Consider the following 19,864-nt stretch of genomic DNA (forward strand, 5'->3'; position numbering starts at 1 on the left):
AAATAACTCAAAAGTCAATCGTAAGAGTTTAAATCCGTAATAGAAGTATAATTTAAGATTAAAAGAAAAAAAAATTCTATATTTCGTGTGTGTGGAAACTTTTATAGACTTGAGGAGTGTTACAATCTTCCCTCCTTAAAAACATTTGCCCTCGAATGTTGCTAGCACTACTCACTTGAATTTCTTAAGTTTTCTTAGCACTACTCACTTTCCCAAGGGACTCAAAATTTTGGCTCACTTCCTAAATTTTTCAAAAAGTTCGGCATAGTCTCCCCTATAAATTGGACTATCCAAAAAACTATCTCTATCACCAATACCACAACTACACCAACAATAACTAAATATACCATAACATGTCATTCATAGGCACCATACACAACTCATAGACTAATTACTCACACTCCGACAAGGGGGTACCACAATAATCAACCAAAATCTAAAGCACAACACTTCAGCAAAAATTAAATAACTTTAATGCATTAAATGTACTCTAGCATGGTACTAAATTATTTAATAACTAAATATACTCTGACAGAAACTAAATTACTTCAATAACTAAGTATAATCTAACAAGGACAAAAACGCATGTTAATTTATATTTAATGAATGAGATATAAATGCCAAGCCAAACCTAGGTACACATACCTTGTTCCTCAAATAAATAAGGATACTTCTTCCTCATATCTTTCTCGACCTCCCACGTAGCCTCTTTTAAATCATGATTACTCCACAAAACTTTTACCGATGCTATATCTTTTGTTCTCAACTTTCTTACTTGCCTATCGAGAATTTCTATAGGTACCTCTTCATAAGTCAAGCCTTCTTTAATTTCTATGGTATCGGCAGGTATTATATGCGACTCATCATGAATGTACTTTCTAAGCATAGACACATGAAAGACAGGATCAACAGAGGATAACTCAATGGGCAACGCTAGTTCATAAGCCACTTTCCCCTTCTTTTCTATAATCTCATAAGGTCTGATAAATCTAGGACTAAGTTTCCCTTTATTACCAAACATCATAACTCCTTTCAATTGGTGAAACTTTCAAAATCACCTTGTCACCAACCATGAACTCTAAGTCACGATGCCTCTTGTAAAAATAAGACTTTTGATGACTCTGAGCCGCTTTCAGTCTTTCTCTAATTAGCTGGACTTTCTCTAAGGCCTCACAAACAAACTCTGGACCAATCAATGGCACCTCTGTTGGTTCAAACCAACCCACTGGAGACCTACATCTTCGCCCATACAACACTTCATAAGGAGCCATACCAATGTTGGTCCGATAGCTGTTATTGTAAGCAAATTTTATAAGTGGCAAGTGATTATCCCAATAACCTCCAAAATCTATAACACACGCTCGCAACATATCTTCGAGTGTCTGAATGGTCCTTTCTGCCTGACCATCAGTCTGTGGATGGAAAGCGGTGCTCAAATTGACCTTGGTACCTAATCTTTTCTGAAATGCCTGCCAAAAATGCACCGTGAACTAAGGGGCTCTGTTAGATATGATTGAAACTGGAGTACCATGCAATCAGACTATTTCTTTGATGTACAATTGCGCATACTGCTCTGCGAAATCTGTCGTCTTTACTGGTAGGAAATGCGCGGACTTTGTCAATCGGTCTACAATAACCAAATTAAATCATGCTTACGATATGTGCGAGGTAGACCTACTACGAAATCCATATTAATCATCTCCCATTTCTATTGTGGTATCTCTATATCTTGATCTAGGCCACCAGGCCTCTGATGCTCGGCTTTGACTTACTGGCAATTCAAACATTTGGCCACATGATCTGCTACTTGCTTCTTCATGCCTTTCCACCAATACAACTCTTTCAAGTCCAGATACATTTTGGTAGAACCTGGGTGGGTAGAGTACTTCGAGCTGTGAGCTTATTCCATTATGGCCTTCCTAAGACCATTTACATCAGGCACACATAACCGATCATTCAACTTCAACACTCCATCACTTCCTAGAGTGAAAACAATGTTTTCTTTATTTCTAACTCCTTCTTTTAACTTCACTAAGTACAGATCTTCGTCTTGCTTAGCTTTAACATGCGCAACAAGAGAGGATTGCGCTAAGGCATAAGCAGTTATACCTCCTTCTTCAGTCTCATCCAATCTAATTCCATGATTTGCCAGTTTTTGAATTTCTCGACCCCAAGTTTGCCTTTGTACTGCAAGATGGCTAGGACACCCGTTGACTTCCTACTAAGTGCATCTACTACCACATTAGATTTGCCCGGGTGATAAAGGATATTGATGTAATAATCCTTCAATAGATCGAGCCACCTTCTCTGTCTCAAATTTAACTCTTTCTGCTTGAAAATGTACTGGAGGCTTTTGTGATATGTAAATACTTCACAATGCTCGCCATATAGGTAGTGTCGCCATATCTTTAATGCAAACACCACTGCTGCAAGCTCCAAGTCGTGTGTGGGGGTAGTTCTTCTCATGATTCTTTAACTGCCTGGAAGCATAAGCAATAACTTTTCCATATTGCATAAGAACACACCCCAGGCCAACTCTGGACGCATCACAATACACTGTGAACCCACCCGAACATGTCGGCAAGGTTAACACAGGTACAATGGTCAACCTCTTCTTTAACTCTTGAAAACTCTGCTCACAAGCGTCTGACCACTGGAACTTAACTGCTCTTAGTTAATGGAGCTGCAAGTGAGAAAAATCCCTCTACAAACCTTCTATAGTAGCCAACTAATCCCAAGAAACTCCTGATTTTGGTTGGCATTGTCGGCCTTGGCCAGTTCTTGACTGCTTCTGTCTTCTGAGGGTCTACTTTTATGCCTTCACTAGATACCACGTGGCCTAAGAATGCTATTGACTGCAACCAGAACTCACATTTTAAAAACTTGGCATAAAGCTCATTCTCCTTCAAGGTCTGCAAGGCTATTCTAAGGTGTTCTGCATGCTCATCCTTGCTCTTAGAGTATATCAAAATATCGTCTATAGACACGATAATAAAGGTATCAAGGAATGTCTTGAAATCTCTGTTCACGAGGTCCATGAATGCAGCTAGAGCATTTGTCAACCCGAAGGACATTACTAGAAATTCATAGTCCCCGTAGCGAGTTCTAAAGGTTGTTTTAGATATATCCTCTTCTCTGATTCTGAACTGATGGTTCCCCGACCTTAAATCTATCTTTGAAAAGTACTTTGCACCCTAGAGTTGATCAAATAAATCATCAATTCTTGGCAGTGGGCACTTGTTCTTAATGGTAACTTTATTCAACTGCCGATAGTCGACACAAATTTTGAGAGACCCATCTTTCTTCTTGACAAACAGGACTGTGGCACCCCACGGTGAAACACTCGGCCTGATGAAGCCCTTCACAAGAAGGTCTTTCAACTGTTCTCTCAACTCATTAATTTTTGCTAGAGCCATCCTATAAGGAGGTATAGATATGGGCTGAGTGCATGATATGAGATCAATGCATAAGTCTATGATTCTTTTGGGAGGAAGTCCGGGAAGGTCATATGGGAAAACTTCTGGAAATTCTCTAACAACTGGCGCATACTGAAGAGCTGGTTGTTCTGATTCTGGATTAATGATGTGAGCCAAATAGGCGAGACACCCCTTACCGATCATTCGTTGTGCCTTAAGGTAAGAAATAAACTTACCTACAAGCGATGCTGAACTACCCTTCCACCCTAAGACTTCTTCATTTGGAAATTGGAACCTGACTATCTTGGCACGATAATCTAACATGGCATAGCAAAAAGATAACCAATCCATACCCATGATCACATCGAAATCCACCATTTCTAACTCTATGATATCGGCCTCAGTGCTGCGACCTTGGACTGAAACTATACAACCTCTATAGACTCTTGTGACTTTCACTGACTCGCCAACTGGAGTAGATACTAGAAATGGCTCACTAAGCTGTTCTGGTTCTAGCCCGAGGTTAATTGCAAAGTATGGAGTCACATATGAAAACGTTGAACCTCGATCAATTATGGCATAAGCATTATGTCAGCAGACTAGAAGTATACCTGTAATAACTTCTGCAGATACCTATGCACTCTGACGATCAAGTGTATCCAACAAACGGGGTTGTCCCCCTTCCTGAGTAACTCGATCTGCACCTCTGCCTACTCCATTCCTGACCTGATTATGAGAACCACGAGCCTGAGGTGGTGCAGCTGTAGTAGCTGAGGAACTAGAAGGACAAATTGACCCCCCACTGAAATTATGTCGCAACTTTGGGCTGTTTGCATTTATATGACCATTATCTCCGCAATGATAGCAATCATGAAACCCGAGCTTGCATTGACCTGAATGTTGCCGCTTACATGCTCCACAAAGACCTTATTGTTGTGAATGTTGTTCATCATGACTCTGGCTATGTGAGGATGATGTCCTAAAATTCTAATTCTGGCGAGACTGGTTTCCATAACTCTGAGTACGTCTGAAGGAAGACCCACCACATGATTGATGACTAGACTGAGCTGGTGCTAATGAATCCTTATTGGAGGAACCCTTCCACCTCCGATGGATGTACCATTAAACTCGCCCGTTGCCCGGGCTTTCTTGTTATGCTTTTTTTCTTCTCTCCTTTGTTGTCTGTCTTTTTCTAAGTGCTTGGCGAATCCCACAACAGAGGAGAAAGTTGTCATTCCTACCGCTGCAACTGATGTCGTATCCTTAATGTGATAAGACAAACTGCCAACAAACCTGTAGATCTTTGCCTTTTCTGTCTTAACCATGTGAGGAGCATGCTTAGCCAAACTTATAAATTCTATGTAGTACCCCTGCACACTTTAATTCCCTTGCTTGAGCTGCTCAAACTCAGTAGCCTTAGCTTCCCTATCCTCTTCTAGTATAAAATTAGCCATGAAGGCCTCTTCAAATTCTTCCCAAGTAGGCGGACCATCATCTTCATCTCTTTCCTTCTCCCACATCTCAAACCAAGCGCCATCCACATCTCTAAGCTGGTAGGCAGCCAGCTCCACAGCTTCATCATCAAATGCCTTCATCGCTCGGAGGGCTTTCTTGACACCCTCCAGCCATAACATTGGATCTTCATCAACTATAGTACCACGAAATAATGGAGGACTCAGCTTTAAAAATTCATTCACTCTTGAGAACTCAGAATTGTTCTGTCTATTTGATTGAGGTGAAATCTCATCTCTTCTCTCGTTTTAGTTGGCCATGAAGGCTTTAAACATCTTTATAGCACTGTTGACAACATTAAACATCTGACCCACCACTGGAGATATAGCTGTCTGAGTCGAAACCGCTGTTGGGGGTGGCACTGGATCCTGAGGTACTTGCTCATCATGATCCACCCCTTCTTCATGTTCAACCCGAGGTATCTGAACCCCCTTTGTGGATATACCCTTCCTTTTCTGAGTTGAAGCCTTCTTAGTTCTACCTTGAGCCACAATAGTAGCAATAGTTTCTTGAGTAACATCCTGAGTGTCGGTGTCAGAGTTGCGAGTACGAGCCATTTCTGCGAGTTTTGGAGAAATGAATATATTAGATAATTTCTTAGAGGTAGGCTCTACTGCACGATCTAAAGTATGAAAAAAATGAGACTTTTCCTAAATTCTTGTAGCCTCTTGTTTATAAGTATGGTGCGCTTCACACCCATAAACAAGACTCTACTAACACGCTTCATAGACCATTAGGATTCTATAAACCTGGGACTCTGGTACTATCTGTAACAACCCGCGCTAGTAATATTGTCCGCTCTGGGCCTAGACCCTCACGGGTTTAAAACGCGTCACTAGGGTCTAAGGCTTGTTAACTTATATACCCAACATCCCTCTTGTGTTTTGCCGAAGTGGGACTTTATCTAAAATATGGGGTGTTACATACACCCCCTCTTATGGACTCAGCGTCCTCGCTGAGGTTTGCTCCACCACATGAGATTCGCCTAAACTTAGCACTGAGGTTTGCCCCGTCTAACCGAAATTTGCCTAAACTCAGTTGAACTCTAACCCACCATCGGCAAGGCTGACACAAGAGTGGCTCTGATACCAAGTTTGTCACGATCCATTTTCTGAACAAGCCGTGACCGGCACCCGATCACTAAACATGACCGACCGAACCATCTACGCTTATCAAATCTATTATAACTTCAAACTTTATATGCAACCAGGTAATACTTAACCAAATACTTTTAATTAATTTAAATATCTAAAATAGCCAACTCCAAAACTTTATTCGTAGTAACCACTGAAATACTACTAAGTTACTATAAAAAACATATGAATCTTAACCCAACAACTGTGTCTATGAATCCTCTACTGATAAATTGACGCACTACTCAAGACATGAGATTGCCTGGCTAGTTCTCCAAGTAAAGAAAGAAATAACTAAACTAAGATGACTCTAAGGAATACTCCACGAATAAAAGCGGAGCTTACCAATAGCACTGGAAGAGAGGGAAGTCCTAACCCGTACTGCTCGCCTGCAAAATCGGCTCCTATGTTGTACCACATACCAACGTAGGTTCCCAAAAGAGAACGTCAGTACCATCAATTGTACTAAGTGAGTCTCAACAACAGGTGACGAAACTTTAATAAAATATATATTACGATCAAAGATTCTAAATGCACGTAAAATATAAAGCTTATAAGAATAATTTTAAAATAATTGCATAATAGAAGTTTATGAATATTCTAAAATAAACTCTTTTCTTTTTTCTTTCTTATAAGAAAAATTACTTCACGTTATACTTCGGGAGTTCCAACTATCCTGACTTATTTCTGTCTTAGTAAAAGTGTGATCGACACGGGTTCGATCGCAACCTAATCGAATAGGCCCAATCCAGGAGGTGCCACTCGCTTCATGGTTCTCAGCGTTCATGTATCATACCTTAACATGGCTAAGTAAATTCTCATCAACGAGACCCTTGGCTCGTGTGCTCCTTACTTTGGCACAAGTAGTTTGAGGAAGTCAACGCCTTGGTCAGGACCCTCGGCCTGGACGATGACCCCTTCTCAGAATAGAGGATACTCCCAAAAATCTTTTCTTTCTAAAACTTCTTCTTGTGACTTTTCAAGTCTAAATCCTTTATGAAACATCCTATACATACTCATACTGTTATCCTTAAATGTAAAGCATGGCATAAGAATGAAATAAACATTCAAAAGTATTTCTAAAGATTCTTGCTTCTTCATAAATTTTCAACATGAAAATGGCATATAAGAATAACACAAAAATCTGAAAATTTATGCACATATATCATAATAAATCATTTAAACTTATGCTAGAACAATTCTAAGTTAATAGGTACTCACTCGCGCCAATTAAGTACATATAAACTCTTTTAAGCAATTCATCAAACATCTTGTATGCGTGCTTTTGTGAGTTAAACCACTTTAGTAAAGAGTTATATTAACTCACCTCAAAACTCCTTGAGCCAGTACGTAGGCCCCAATCCAATTTATACCCGTCAAACAATTGATTCTACAACAACCAATGCATTTTAATTAATTTTAAAGTTTCACACCTAAACATGAAATTTACTGTTGATACAGAGGAAGAAGGGAATTAACTATTCAATTCTTACCTATTACCACCGTAGGATAATTGACAACATGAAATTTTATATATTTGCGTTCAAGAATAAGTGAGTTATAAAGAACCCTAGAATTTCCGTGCGTGAGCAATTTCTGGCGCCTCCGTTTCGTACAAGGCTTTATGCCTTTTGTCTGTGTGAGAAACATAATGCTTTCTGTTTTCTTTTAAGGCATTAAGCCTTTCCCCCCTTCCAATACTGGGGTTTAGTCATGTGACTCCCTTTTTTTTTATTTTTTTTTATGTGTGTGTGTTTTGACTTAACTAGTATTTAATTATATCCATTATTAAAAATTAATAATATTAAAATTATTAATATTTCTCTAATTGTATATCTAATTATTTATAAATAGAAAAGTAACTCAAAAGTCAATCACAAGGATTTAAATCCATAATAGAAGTATAGTTTAAGATTAAAAGAAAAAAAAATTAAATTATATATTTAGCATGTGTTGAAACTTTTATAGACTTGAGGAGTGTTACATGAACTTTGAACTTGGTGCTATGAAGGAGAATGAAGTTCTCTTTGTAATTGTTAAAAAAATTTGAATTTTCGTCGCGTTTGAGAGATATTAGCAGGCTCGTGGACAAGATAAAGAATTGGGAAAGACCATAAATTAGGACTTCAATCAATAAAAAGGGTCTTGAGTTTTAAATTTAATACATTTCAGTTCCTTTTTTAAAACTTTTGAGTAATTACAAAATTATATGAAGGACATATTCAACAAATCTTGTTTTAATTTGAAAAAGTCTCTAGGGCTTACGCCTCACTATAAAATGCGCCTCAAACGCCTGGGCGTATGCCCCGAATTGATGGACGTACGCCTCTTGAGACTTTCGCCCCACACCATTGCCGCCCCAGGGCTCGCCCCGAAAATACCTTTTAAAACACTGTTCTTGACTTGAGCTGAGGGTTTAGCGAAAACAACTTCTCTACCTTCACAAATTAGGGGTAAGATCTGCTTAAACACTACCCTCTTCAGACCCCACTTATAAGAATGTACCGGGTATGTTATTATTAAGGGTTCATAGATTTAGGCTTCATACTCAGCAAAGAACACATAATCAAGAATCTATTTTTGTTCACATAATTAAATTCTATGCTATAAGCAAATTTTCAAACATAATGTAGCCAATTTTGGTTAAAGTAGTAAATTTTAGGCCATGTGCCTAACATACTACAATCTCAGCGGATTTTAATTCCTATCTATTTAGTATTATTTAAATCTTAGGGTGAGAACTGAGAGTGCCCCTTGTTTTTGTAGTCAACTTCAAACATAATCACAATATATATTTTCGTTATAACATAAAAAGTCAGACACATTTGATGGAATTAAATTTCGATCAATTTTAAACTACATTACAAAATTGGATCAGATCAAAGTTGCCAAATAGACCTTTAGATCATTCATTTTAGCCTTTTTTTCTTCTCTTCTATTTCACGCTTCCTAGCTTTTTTGTCTATTTTAATCTTATGAAATAAATCCACTAAGTAAAAAAACAAAATAAAAAATTATAATAAGCTCCTAAAAGAAATAATTTGCCATAACGCAGAGATAATCCGTTGGTTTTGCAATTTTGGTCAAAGTTTGTAGTCTTTTAGTTGTTACTTTTACTTTTATATTTACTCGATTGCATAGAAGAAATTAATACTCTAATAACTCCGTAAATTTTTAGTCTTTCATTTTCATAACTATATTGTAATACTTGGCTCAGATTGGTTTCTAGCTATATAATCTTCATTCTACAATATTTGATAAATATATATCCATTCAAAGCAACGAATAAAAATGCAAAAGAACTATAATTGGTAAAGCATGCAAAGTTGTTCTTAGGTATCCAAAGGCCTAATGTTTTTAACTCAATTCTGAATCCACAACAAAAAGAGAAAGAATAAAAGTTAAGAAAATGACTAAGCTAAAAATGTTATTAGTGCTTCCAATTTCAAGCTAAATTTTATTTTCGAGACTAATAATTTTTCTTGGGACTTTTGTTTTTAGTTTAAAGTACAATTTTAAAAGAATATATTTCTCTCCTTTCCTTGGGAGCGAATTGTTCTAGTTTATAGTACTTTATCTGCTTTCTCTTCTCCTTATCAATATCATTATTTTTATTCTATCATTATTTTACTCTTCAATTTATTATTAATGTTATTTCTTTTACTTTGTTATCTCTACTAATTTTGTTGTTAATACTTTTTTTTCTTTAGTATTTTCATCACATCTATTTTATTCTTGTATTTTTCAAACCTGTTTTGAAAACGCTTTTTTTGAGTCGGAAGTTTATTGGAAGTAATCCTTCTACCCCAACAAAGTAGGGGTAAGGTCTGTGTACATCCACCCTCCCCAGACCCTACTCGTGAATTGATGATTATGTTGTTGTTTATATATTCAGTCTTCTTCAAAGTTTGGAATATAACAGCTCATGACTGACATGAGAAATGAAGCTAAATCTTATCCTATTAAACAAATAAGATATAGATATATTAAAGCGAACACAGCAAAATGAAAAATCAAACTAAATCTCATCCATTCACATTTTAGTCAAGAATATACAATTCCTATTTTAATTAATGGTACACTGATAAGATAATGGAGTGTCGGTGATTAGTATAATTCCCATTTTAGAAGGGTAAAGTTCAATTTTCAATAGGTTTTTTTACCTTTCATTCTCTTTATTTCGGATATCCTTTACCCTATAAAAATAATTAAAATAAAATTAGATTACAAGATTTAAAATATTTTTCAAAGCTGAAGAATAGCTAGGCTAATTTTAGAAGTGTAAACTTCAATCTTCAATAGGCGTTTTCCTTTCTTTCTCTTTATTTCGGGTGTGCTTTTCCTTATCAAAACAATTAAATTAAAAGTAATGGCACAATGACAAAATTTTAAATAATATTTAAAGCTGAAGAATAGCTAGGCTTATCTTACGGGGGAATTAAATGAATAAGCGTCATGACTTATCAAACACAAGCTTTAAACAATATATAGCGTATAAACTAAATAATTTAGTTTGTCCATTTCCACCTATTTGAAGCGTTTTTTTAATTCTAAGAGATTTGACCAATAATAATAATAATAATAATAATAATAGTTTAAATTATAATTTTAATATTATGAACCCTTTCCATAATTCCGCACTATCACTTTAAAATCTTCTAATTGTAAAGAGTGTAACGTGGTTGTGCAGAGCAAATAATGCACAAGCCCCTAAAGTCAAAATACAAATAAAAAAGATGCAACTATATGTGATTGATCTATTATTAAGTTAATAGAATAAAAACTCAGAATTTGTGAAGTCAGTTGGTCAACTAGTTTATACAGATATTTTGGATTTCGATCGGAGCTATTCAGATCTCAATTTATTAATTAATTTTTTTTTCTAGAATCATTTATTTGCTCTAAATAAATTTGGTTCAATTAAATTGTTTGCAAAGCCTTGAAATTATTTAGCTTTCAAACAGGAGATTAAACAAATTTTTTAAAGAGAATGCTACGCTATCAAATATTATGAAAAAATGTAAAAAGAAAGGAAAGAGAGTCACCCATAGGGGTGGCAAACGGGTGGGTTGGATCAGATATGGTTGGATCGAAAATGAGTAATACAAAACGGATAAATCATTCGACCCGACCCATATTTAATACGGATAGAAAATGGGTTAACCAACGGATAATGACTTCTTGAATACGATTACTATTGGAAAGATTCCTAGACTTCCAAACTTGAGGAACCCCGATTTGTGTCTTTATAAATGTAAAAGTTATACCCATCGGTTATCCATTTTTTAAGTGGATAATATAAATCTTATCTATATTTGACTAATTTTTAAAAATTTTATTATCCAACCCATCTTTTAGTGGATAATATGGAATGATAACTACTTTTTTTTATATCTATTTTACCACTTCTAGTCAACCATAAGAAGAAGAGAGAGATCCCAAGAAGTGGCTTTAAGAGGCATACTCTTTAAAGTTTCGACTTTGATATTCTTTATTTATTTAATGCCTTTCAGAAAATTAATTGATGTAATATTCATCTAAACTAAACATCAAGATTTATTCGATCAATAATATCGAATATCATGTCCATTACTTTTGTCATGGTTGATCCCTCATGTAATTGAAAGTATTTTTCATTCTGTAGAGAAAAAAAGTATATAAAGTCTTAACAATTAAAATTTTCTCTGATGATGTAGTATTAAGTTTATTTTTCGCTTGTAGAAAGAAACGATTTTAATTATCTAGTATTGATTTAGAGATGATATCTTAATAAACAAATATGTATTAGATTTATACATCTTAATTCTAAAAATAAATAGAAAAACCATACATAATGATTTCATAAAAAAATTCAAAAAAATAAATGATCAAGTCTCATCGAATGCGTTGTCTATAATTAGTCGTACCATCACAAGAAAAATAAAAATAATTGGAAGATATATAAAACTAATAAAAATCAAAATCAGTTTTAGACAATTTGACCCAAACTAAGACAATCTTCTATAAATTGATGGGCAAACAATCAGCTTCAACATCATCTTTCTTATAAAGAAGAAGTACAATTTCTTTCTGCTTTCTCTTACAACCTTGATCATAAATCAACATTTTTTCATTCATGCAGGTTTGCTTTCTTTATCTTTTTGTCCTATTTTTTTTGTCTATTATATTTTTCTTCGGAGGAGCAACAATAGTCTCTTGGTGACCTATAGGTCACGAGTTTGAGTCGCGGAATCAGCTATTGATTCTTGTATCAGGATAGATTACCTATATCACACCTTTTTGGGGTGCAATCCTTCCCCAAACCCTGTGTGAACGCGGGTCACGGAATGCTTTGTACAGAAAACTGCTCTTTTATTATATTTTTTTCGAGTAATACACCTAGTTATTATAATCATACACAACCATTTGCCTATATGTTTTAACTCAAATTCAAATTAGAAGTATTTTTGCATGATTTGCATTCAGTTGATTTCAAAAGAGATGAGATATAGGAATGACCATGAACTATATATAAGCTAATTTTGTTTCTGCAATTCAAATCTCTGCTAGTGCTAATTAAGTTTATATGATAATTTTCTCTTGATTAAGTAATCTTGTGATTTGACTATACTTATTGGACATATCGGAATATTATTAGGTAAAAGAGGACAACTAATCCATTGATGTGTTTCTCCACCTATTCTTTTCCTTAATTATTAGCCCAAAAGAAGGGCAGCCAGGTACACTAAGCATCCGCTATGCACAGGATTCGGGGAAGGGCCGGACCACAAGGGTCTATTATACGCAATTTTGCCCTACATATCTGCAAGAAGCTGTTTCCATGGCTTGAACCTATAACCTCCTGGTCACATGTCAACAACTTTACCAGTTACGTCAAAGCTCCCCTTCCCAAAAAAAGAAAAAAATTATGAAAAAATGTTATCACAATAATAATTGGCTTGAGTCTTGACAAAACTATAAAGTGGACGAGCTGCAGTCCGATTATTAATTGGACAAGGTCGTATAATATTCTAAATTGCTCGTTAATTAGGACCCAAAAGCTTCATATCAACAACGGTAGGTTGTCAACATTGCACCCCTTGGGGTGAGACTCTTCTACGGATCCTGTGTGAATAGGAAATGCTTTATATACCGAGTTGTTTTTGTTTTCTTTTGTGCACTCCCATTTTAAAGTTTTCCCACTAATCTTAGTGTGTGCGCCGCAAATGAGAATATGTTAATTTGGAAGAAGCTAGCACTTTTTGTGGCTGAAAGACGAAATTAGTAGATGAGAGCTGATACTTTTCATTCAGTTATGGATTATTTGAGTTCAAATCCCTTGTTTTATAAACACCAAGTTCTCCTCTATCCCTTTTAGCATTGCACATGAACCGCCCCACCCAAAACTCAAATAGAAAAGAATCATTTTTTGTCCCTGAAAAGGCCAAGGTAGAAGGGTTAAATAAGTGGCGTACGCAACATTTTATTCACATCCAATTTGTAAGCTAGTTAAATCTCAGACTATATAAATTTTTGGCGTTACTTCATGTCTTACTTGATATTACTTCATATTATTTTCAAACAATATCAACTAATATGAACTTTTTTTAAGTGAAATTGAATATATATCACGGGTTCGAATCGTAGAAGCAGTAACTAATGCTTGTATTATGGTGGACTGTCTACATCATATCCTTAAGGGTGCGGCCTTTCCCCAAATCCTGCATAAATGTGAGATATTTTGTGCACGGGACTGCGTTCTTTTATTGGATTACACTCCTTTCCGAGGGTGTCTCTGCCACTAGGTTTGAGTCGTGGAATTAGCCATTAATATTTGCATCAGGTAAGCTACCTACATCACACCCCTTAGGGTGTGGTCCTTTCCCGAACCTTGCGTGAACACGGCATAATTTATGCACGAGATTGTTTTTTATTATTTTTTTATTATTGAATTACACTCGTTTCTATGGGTGTCTCTGTCGCTAGGTTGGATGGGTGGGGAGGGTATAGCCCACAAAGTTCCCAACTTGTAATCTTGTGATGTACTCAAAGTTAAGCGTATGGTGCATATACCTCTATATAAGTGGTCCTTGTGTCTCTTGCTATTATTTCTTTCCTCAATTAAGAGAGGGCATTATTAGTGATAATTGGTCACTTGTGTCTGTAGTTGAGGTTGACTAGGAGTCTAATTATTAAGAGGGAGCATTATTGGTTAAGTTAACAATACCTTTTTAAGTTAAAGGACATTTTGTTTTCTTCTAAAATAGTAAGACCTTCAAATTAGTCGCATATGAAAGGACGTGTCGAAAATATAGTTAAATAAATAATGTATTCTTTTTAATCGTCAACTGACTTGTCATAATGACTAATTTTTTATTTCCTTCTTAGTCTCACCCTTAATAGATCCTTACACCCTTTGGACTAAACTAAACAAAGTAACTTTACAGTTAAAACTTAAAATGATATTAATAGTATCACTTAACCATTGTGAAAGACGTATATCCAGTGGCTTGATGGTTACAGTATGTAGATAATTTTTCACCTTTCTATATTTTTTAGACCAACCTTTCCTTCTCGCTTCTTCCTTGAGAAGAGAAGGTAGAGGCTCTGTTTCCGCATCCACATCGGTATTCATTGTTAAGATCTCTCGCTAGAATTGAATAGTAACTGAATCATTCTAATAGTTCCGAACAAGTGTTGCATCCTCGATCAATCACTCCTACACAAGTAGGATAACCCAAAATATATCCTAGAAATGTTGATTTATGTTACCATGATCTTACATTAGGGCATTTCAAAGCACATTTCAATAATTAATGAAAGTGATAATTAAGTTAAAAGCATCTGCTAAATCCTATTGCGCTAAATTAATCTGTTTTCTTCTTATTTGTTTAAAATGGTGATGAATTGCAGTTTCTTTGAGTGGGACTGCAACTACTAGCCTAAAGGTCCAACATTGTGGCTGCTGGCTGCTAAATTAGTGGGGCAAATTTTCAATCCCAATATTCCTTCTTCCACTTCCAAAACAATTCTAAAACCATTTGCTATATAAAGTTAATTTTGGGCAGTTGAGCATTGGGCAAATTACAAGACTTCACTATATACAGAGACATGGACAACAACCACAATCATTTCAGTCTCTCCTCAAGATTTCTCCTTCTGTTATTACCACTACTTCTTCACATTCACCATGGTAATTAATTCTCCACTTATATTTAAATTTTATGACTTCTTCTACTTTTTTCAGATATTGACTAACTTCTTGATAAAGTATAATTGTGTTTTAAGTTATGTTGCGTGCACTCTCTAAAATAATGTCGCATCCGTATCGGATCCTCCAAAAATACATTACTTTTAAAGGACCCGACACACACCCGTCGACAACATTTTCGGAGATTCCGATCAACAATAAGTTTTAAGTTGGGAGATACTCAATCTTAGCACTAAAATATTGTTTTCAAATTTATATTAGCGTAACCAAATTTTACACTATTTGTGCAATTTAACATGTTATTGCACGTTATTTACTGTATTTTTCATGTTATCTACTTAACCACCAGTTCAAACATATCATGCTTGTTATAAAAAGTTATTACATGTTATTGTATGCAACTTAACCCGTTGGTGTAACATATTATATATATACACTATCATTGCAAAGAACTTAAATTCTATACTATAGAAGAAATTATTTGAGGGCGGATATATCAAACGGCGAGCGGTGTAACGTGACACCGCTTCGTCGGAATTTTTATTAAATATATATATATATATAAATAGCATACAAAATAAAAATATTGGATATAAATATAAAAAATAATACCACTTTTCATTATAGTGATTTATTTATTCATTCATTTTTTTAAATTTTGACATCGCTTACCAAATATCCCGGGTACGCCCCTGAAACTATTAGTAGTCTATTTCACTTCTTTTCCCTAGTAATAAAGAATAACATCTATAATTGTACATATGTACTAATTGCTGGGTTTTAATTGCAGTAAGAAGTGAACTCCAATTGAACTACTACTTAGAGAGTTGCCCAAGAGCTGAAGAAATAATCAAAGAACAAGTGGCACAGTTGTACCACAAGCATGGCAATACAGCAGTTTCTTGGATTAGAAATCTCTTTCATGATTGCATGGTTAAGGTAATATTAATTAATACTCTTAATTCTCCAATTAAAAGTAAATTAATAACACTGCTAGCTACAACATTATACAACAACAATAATAAACTGAGTGAAATTTCATAAGTGGGGTCGGATGATAGCAGTGTATATGTAGACCTTACCCCTACATTGAAAAGGTAAAGTGGTTGTTCCGGATAGACCCTTAGCTCAAAAAAAGATGAAAAGAAGCAGTAGCAATAGACAGTAACAACAACAAGATACTAAAAAAATTAAAGCGAAAAATAATACTCCCACCGTTTTAGTTTAAATGACATACTTTTCTTATTAGTCCATTTAAAAAAGACTGACATATTTCTATATTTGAAAATAATTTAACTTTAAACTTCTCATTTTACTCACTTTACCCTTAATGAGAAACTTTTATAACCATACAAATGCATGTCCCCATAAAACTTTTACCCCCTTAAGTTTGTGAACCACATGTTTCAAAAATCTTTTTTTTTTCTTCCTTAAACTTGTGCCAAGTTAAACTACATCATTTAAATTTAAACGAAGGGAGTAAGAAAACAACAGATAATAATAGCTACAACATTATGACCAATTTATATATTAATATGTTTTTTTTCTTGCAGTCATGTGATGCATCAATATATTTGGACACAGCAAATGGACAGGAATCAGAGAAGACATCTCCAAAAAACTTTGGAATGAGAAATTTTAAGTATGTAGAGACTATTAAACAGGCACTTGAGAGTGAATGTCCTAATACTGTTTCTTGTGCTGATATTGTTGCTCTTTCCGCCAGAGATGGTCTTCTCTGGGTAAGTTGATCAAATCCACCTTCTTGTACATCTCCCCTGAACCGGGTATACTATTGAAGAACCTTCTGTGAACTTTTCTTCTCTTATGAAATTTCTACTCAGCTTGAAAAGAAAAGAAGCCTCAAGCCGATAAGTCATCATGTTCGATAATTTCGAAAGAAGAGCTGAGGGCTGATCTACGACCACCCTCTCACTCACGGCACACATGCTATATGTGTGATGCCGACACCCTGATCTAGACATCCACTCCAGACTATTTACCTTATTTATGATCTTCTTACGGCCATCACGCTATTCTATAATTAACCATGCTATTTATGCTAAAGATAGCCCTTCATAGATCTCTACGACCTACCTCTACGAACAGCCTTAGACTGGCGTACTGATAGTAGCTGCTACCCATACCGCTGATGGTCGCTTACCCAGATCTATCTATGTGTATACGCTTAGAGCTCACCTCCTCACCCGTACGACTCTCGATAGTAGAAGAGAAAAGGAACATATCCAATGAGTCTGATTGCAATGGTATAAGATATAAGCTTAAAGGAATAGATAGGCGCAAGGTAAACGACAGAACCATGTACTAACCGGACCGAAGGAAGAGGTCTCCTGTACAATCTCTGGCCCAAGAATCTGTCTCTCCCCTACTTCATCCCAGCATAGGGGAGTCCTGCACTTGCGTCCATAGAGTGCCTCAAAAGGTGGCATGCCTATACTCGCCTGAGACATAGTTGGGAGGGCCACGTGTTGAAATGAGAACAGGAAGGAAAGACAGCAAAGAAAGTTACTTAGCAGAAGTTGAGAGTTCCCTTCCTAATCACAATGATTCCATGTCATCAGTCCTTTCTCGATTCCAATCCATTGGTGTTGATACTGAAGGAACTGTTGCTCTTTTTGGTAAATCTCCCCTCTAATTAGCTGTTTATTTTTTCAAACTCCCAAGTTTAACACAAAAAGTAAATGACTAAATTTTGTATACTGACAATTGTATTATATGCTTATTTAATTAAAAGTCAATTAGTATAGTCGGACGGTGCTTGGATAAGTTTATAAGTTGGTTACTAATTTATAAGTATTTTTTGACTTATCTATACATTTGTATCGTAGGTCAAAATCGGTCAAAAGTTCACTCTCAATTTATGATTTTTATGCACTTTTAGTTTAACTAAATTTTTTACTATTATATCCCTAATTTCTTTTTTAATCTCCAAAATACCTTTTCCAAAATAAAAGATTGGACTCCCTTTCCATTTCATTTCCGTCATTCTTTCCTTTTAATATAAAAAGACACTTTTATATTTTTTTTTGCAAATAGCTTTAATGGTAATTTAGTAATTTTAATAAAAATACTTTTTACCTACATCATTGCAACTGCATATGTTAAACGATTTTATCCAAACTTGTAACTACTTATTTATCCAAACAGACTTCTAATTGTCTTATTTTATGTGGATACAGGGGCTCACTCGGTAGGACGAGTTCATTGTGTAAACCTAGTACACAGACTTTATCCAACAGTTGATCCTACCCTTGACCCTGACTATGCTAAGTACCTTAAAGGTCGATGTCCGACACCGAATCCTGACCCAGAGGCCGTTTTATACTCAAGGAATGATCGCGAAACTACAATGATCCTAGACAATATGTACTACAAAAACATCTTGAACCACAAGGGGCTATTAATTGTAGATCAAGAATTGGTTACTGATTCAACTACTTCTCCATTTGTGGAAAAAATGGCTGCTGACAATGGCTATTTCCATGATCAATTTGCTCGGGCTTTGCTCATTTTGTCTGAAAACAATCCACTTACTGGAGATCAAGGCGAGATTAGAAAAGTTTGCCGTTACGTAAATAGTGCTTAGATTTGATTTATTAGTAGCGGCCAAGAATGTAATGTTTGTATTTGTTTTCTCGTATTTATTTCTGTTGTTGTATTGCATTTTCAAGTTTTTTTTAATAATACCAGTAAAATCAAGTGTACTAAAGGGTCTTAGTGTGATATATGCCAGTTCTGTTTTATAGCCATCTTTGTTAATTTTCATAGTATTCTACATTCAGAGAAGGTTTAATTTGTCAGTATTTCTTAGAACAAACACAAAAGTTTGAAAAATTAGCTTTAATATCCGCTTACCTAATCTCTTAAATTACAAATAGCCGGTGAATTTAATAATATATGTATAATTCAAGTATACTATGTGTATAATCTATGTACACCGGCTATAAAATCTAAACAGTCGGGATAAAAATTTTAGTATCTCACGATACATTGCTATTACTCACAAAACTTTCTGATTCCGTTTTGTGGAAGTTGGGCCTTAATTCACTTTTGTAAACTTACACCAGTAATATTGGACTTGAATAAGGTACATGACTGCAATCGGCAATTGGACAAATCCAATGTCGTAACCAAATTATGGGCATTCAGTAGTGTTGCTGGCCCATATTAAGTTAGAAATAGTTTTAGTGTTTACTAGCCATTTTTCGGGGTAAAATTCAAAAATAGCCAGATTTACAAGTGATAATTGAAAACTAGCCACAGTTTCAAAAGTAATCGAAATTTAGCCACTTTTCATGTAAAGATAAATTTGAACGAAAACACTGTTCAAAATTCATAAAATATTCCAGCATAATATATTGGAGTTCGAATTTTTTATATGTGAACTTCCAGCATAATATACTGGAGTTCCAGTATATTATGTTGGAACTCCAGTATATTATGATGGAGTTTCAGTATATTATGATGGAGTTTCAGTATAAATATAATAGAGTTACAATATAATATGCTGGAAGTTCATACACAAGTACTTCAATCTCCAAAATATTATGCTGGAACTTTCTGTGTTGCGACAAAAAAATGGATATTTTTTA

General features: G+C 35.2%; 2 protein-coding genes across 3 annotated transcripts; one reads left to right on the plus strand and one right to left on the minus strand.

The window, feature by feature from the left end:
• Window positions 1–1,010: 1,010 nt before the first annotated feature.
• LOC142166214 (uncharacterized) lies at window positions 1,011–1,858 on the minus strand. Its single transcript, XM_075224751.1, has 2 exons — window positions 1,773–1,858; window positions 1,011–1,290 (listed from the first exon to the last, which is right to left on the minus strand). Exons 1-2 carry the CDS (start codon window positions 1,856–1,858, stop codon window positions 1,011–1,013), a joined length of 366 nt encoding a protein of 121 aa, XP_075080852.1.
• Window positions 1,859–12,043: 10,185 nt separating this feature from the next.
• Window positions 12,044–19,021, plus strand: LOC107793463 (peroxidase 21-like). 2 transcript variants are annotated; one of them, XM_016615828.2, is made up of 6 exons: window positions 12,044–12,182; window positions 15,109–15,233; window positions 16,042–16,190; window positions 16,805–16,993; window positions 17,725–17,890; window positions 18,452–19,021. In XM_016615828.2, exons 2-6 carry the CDS (start codon window positions 15,152–15,154, stop codon window positions 18,856–18,858), a joined length of 993 nt encoding a protein of 330 aa, XP_016471314.1. In that variant the 5' UTR covers window positions 12,044–12,182; window positions 15,109–15,151; the 3' UTR covers window positions 18,859–19,021. The 2 variants fall into 2 exon arrangements, with proteins under 2 accessions (XP_016471314.1, XP_016471313.1); XM_016615827.2 differs by having other exon boundaries at window positions 12,046–12,182; window positions 14,954–15,233.
• Window positions 19,022–19,864: the final 843 nt, after the last annotated feature.

Source organism: Nicotiana tabacum, chromosome 2 (genome assembly GCF_000715075.1).
Source record: "Nicotiana tabacum cultivar K326 chromosome 2, ASM71507v2, whole genome shotgun sequence".
NCBI lineage: Eukaryota > Viridiplantae > Streptophyta > Magnoliopsida > Solanales > Solanaceae > Nicotiana > Nicotiana tabacum.